At 30.7% G+C, this 952-nt stretch overlaps 1 protein-coding gene across 1 annotated transcript in view; it reads right to left on the minus strand.

Annotated features, from left to right (window-relative positions):
* Nucleotides 1–679: 679 nt before the first annotated feature.
* LOC108763698 (multidrug resistance-associated protein 4) overlaps nt 680–952 on the minus strand; it is a 17,961-nt gene continuing 17,688 nt past the window's right edge. The window contains exons 9-10 of the mRNA XM_018511543.1: nt 746–929; nt 680–691 (exon numbers count right to left, since the gene is read on the minus strand). Of these exons, the coding sequence (XP_018367045.1) occupies nt 680–691; nt 746–929 (196 nt within the window). The remainder of the gene's footprint in view (nt 692–745; nt 930–952) is intronic.

Here is a 952-nt window from a genome sequence, read left to right on the forward strand (position 1 = left end):
GTGTAACCCTAAACTTTTCATACGAAACATTTTTCTCTATCCCTACTAGTTTTCGAGATATTTGACTGGATCACTTCAGATGGTCCACCCTGTATATATCTGTATATATTTTATTCTATAAATTATTCTATGTATATATTTATATCATTGTAAAATTATTCCAATAATAAAAAAAATAGCACCCTCATCGTTTCTATACATGCATAATAAAAATCACAAGAAACTCGTTACTTAATTATTAATTATTAATAGGAATACTTTTTTAATACTAAAATTTAGTTTATAGAAAAGGTAAAATATTCCTAATGGAAAAATTTCGCTGAAATTATTCCATGTTTTTGAATACTTTTCAACAAAATTTCAGTATTTCAGAAAAATTTCAGTTTCATTTCAGTGATTTTTAGCTGAAAAATCCATTTTCAGCAAAATTTCAGAAAAATTTCAGCAAAAATTTCAGAGACATTTCAGCAAAAATTTTGGAGGAATTTCAATTCAATTTCAGCGATTTTTCGTACGTTAGCTGAAAAATTCACTTTCAATGAAATTTCAGCAAATTTTCAGTAATTTCGCTAAAATATTCCAAAACATGGAATAATTTGAGTGAAACTTTTTCTTCAGGGATCTGAACTAATATTTACTAATGTGTGTGGCTATAATAACTTAACACATTTTCTTATAATTATCCTAAATCCTAGTTAAATAAAATACGTATCAGTAGTAACATTACAAAATAAGTCCGAATTACTTCAAGAGGCTCCTGTTTCGATGTATCATTCGTCATGACAGTACTCAGCGATGAGATGCTGGTACGAGAATTACTGCGGCTAACGGCGGTCGAGGCAGGTGGAGAGGATGTTTCATCCGTTTGCGCTTGATTTTCCAACAACCGACCGAAATCCACACCCATGGATCCCAGCTCGTCATAAGTGCTGATGAACAGAAAATATGAAGC

This window comes from Trachymyrmex cornetzi, unplaced genomic scaffold (genome assembly GCF_001594075.2).
Source record: "Trachymyrmex cornetzi isolate Tcor2-1 unplaced genomic scaffold, Tcor1.1 scaffold38, whole genome shotgun sequence".
Taxonomy (NCBI): domain Eukaryota; kingdom Metazoa; phylum Arthropoda; class Insecta; order Hymenoptera; family Formicidae; genus Trachymyrmex; species Trachymyrmex cornetzi.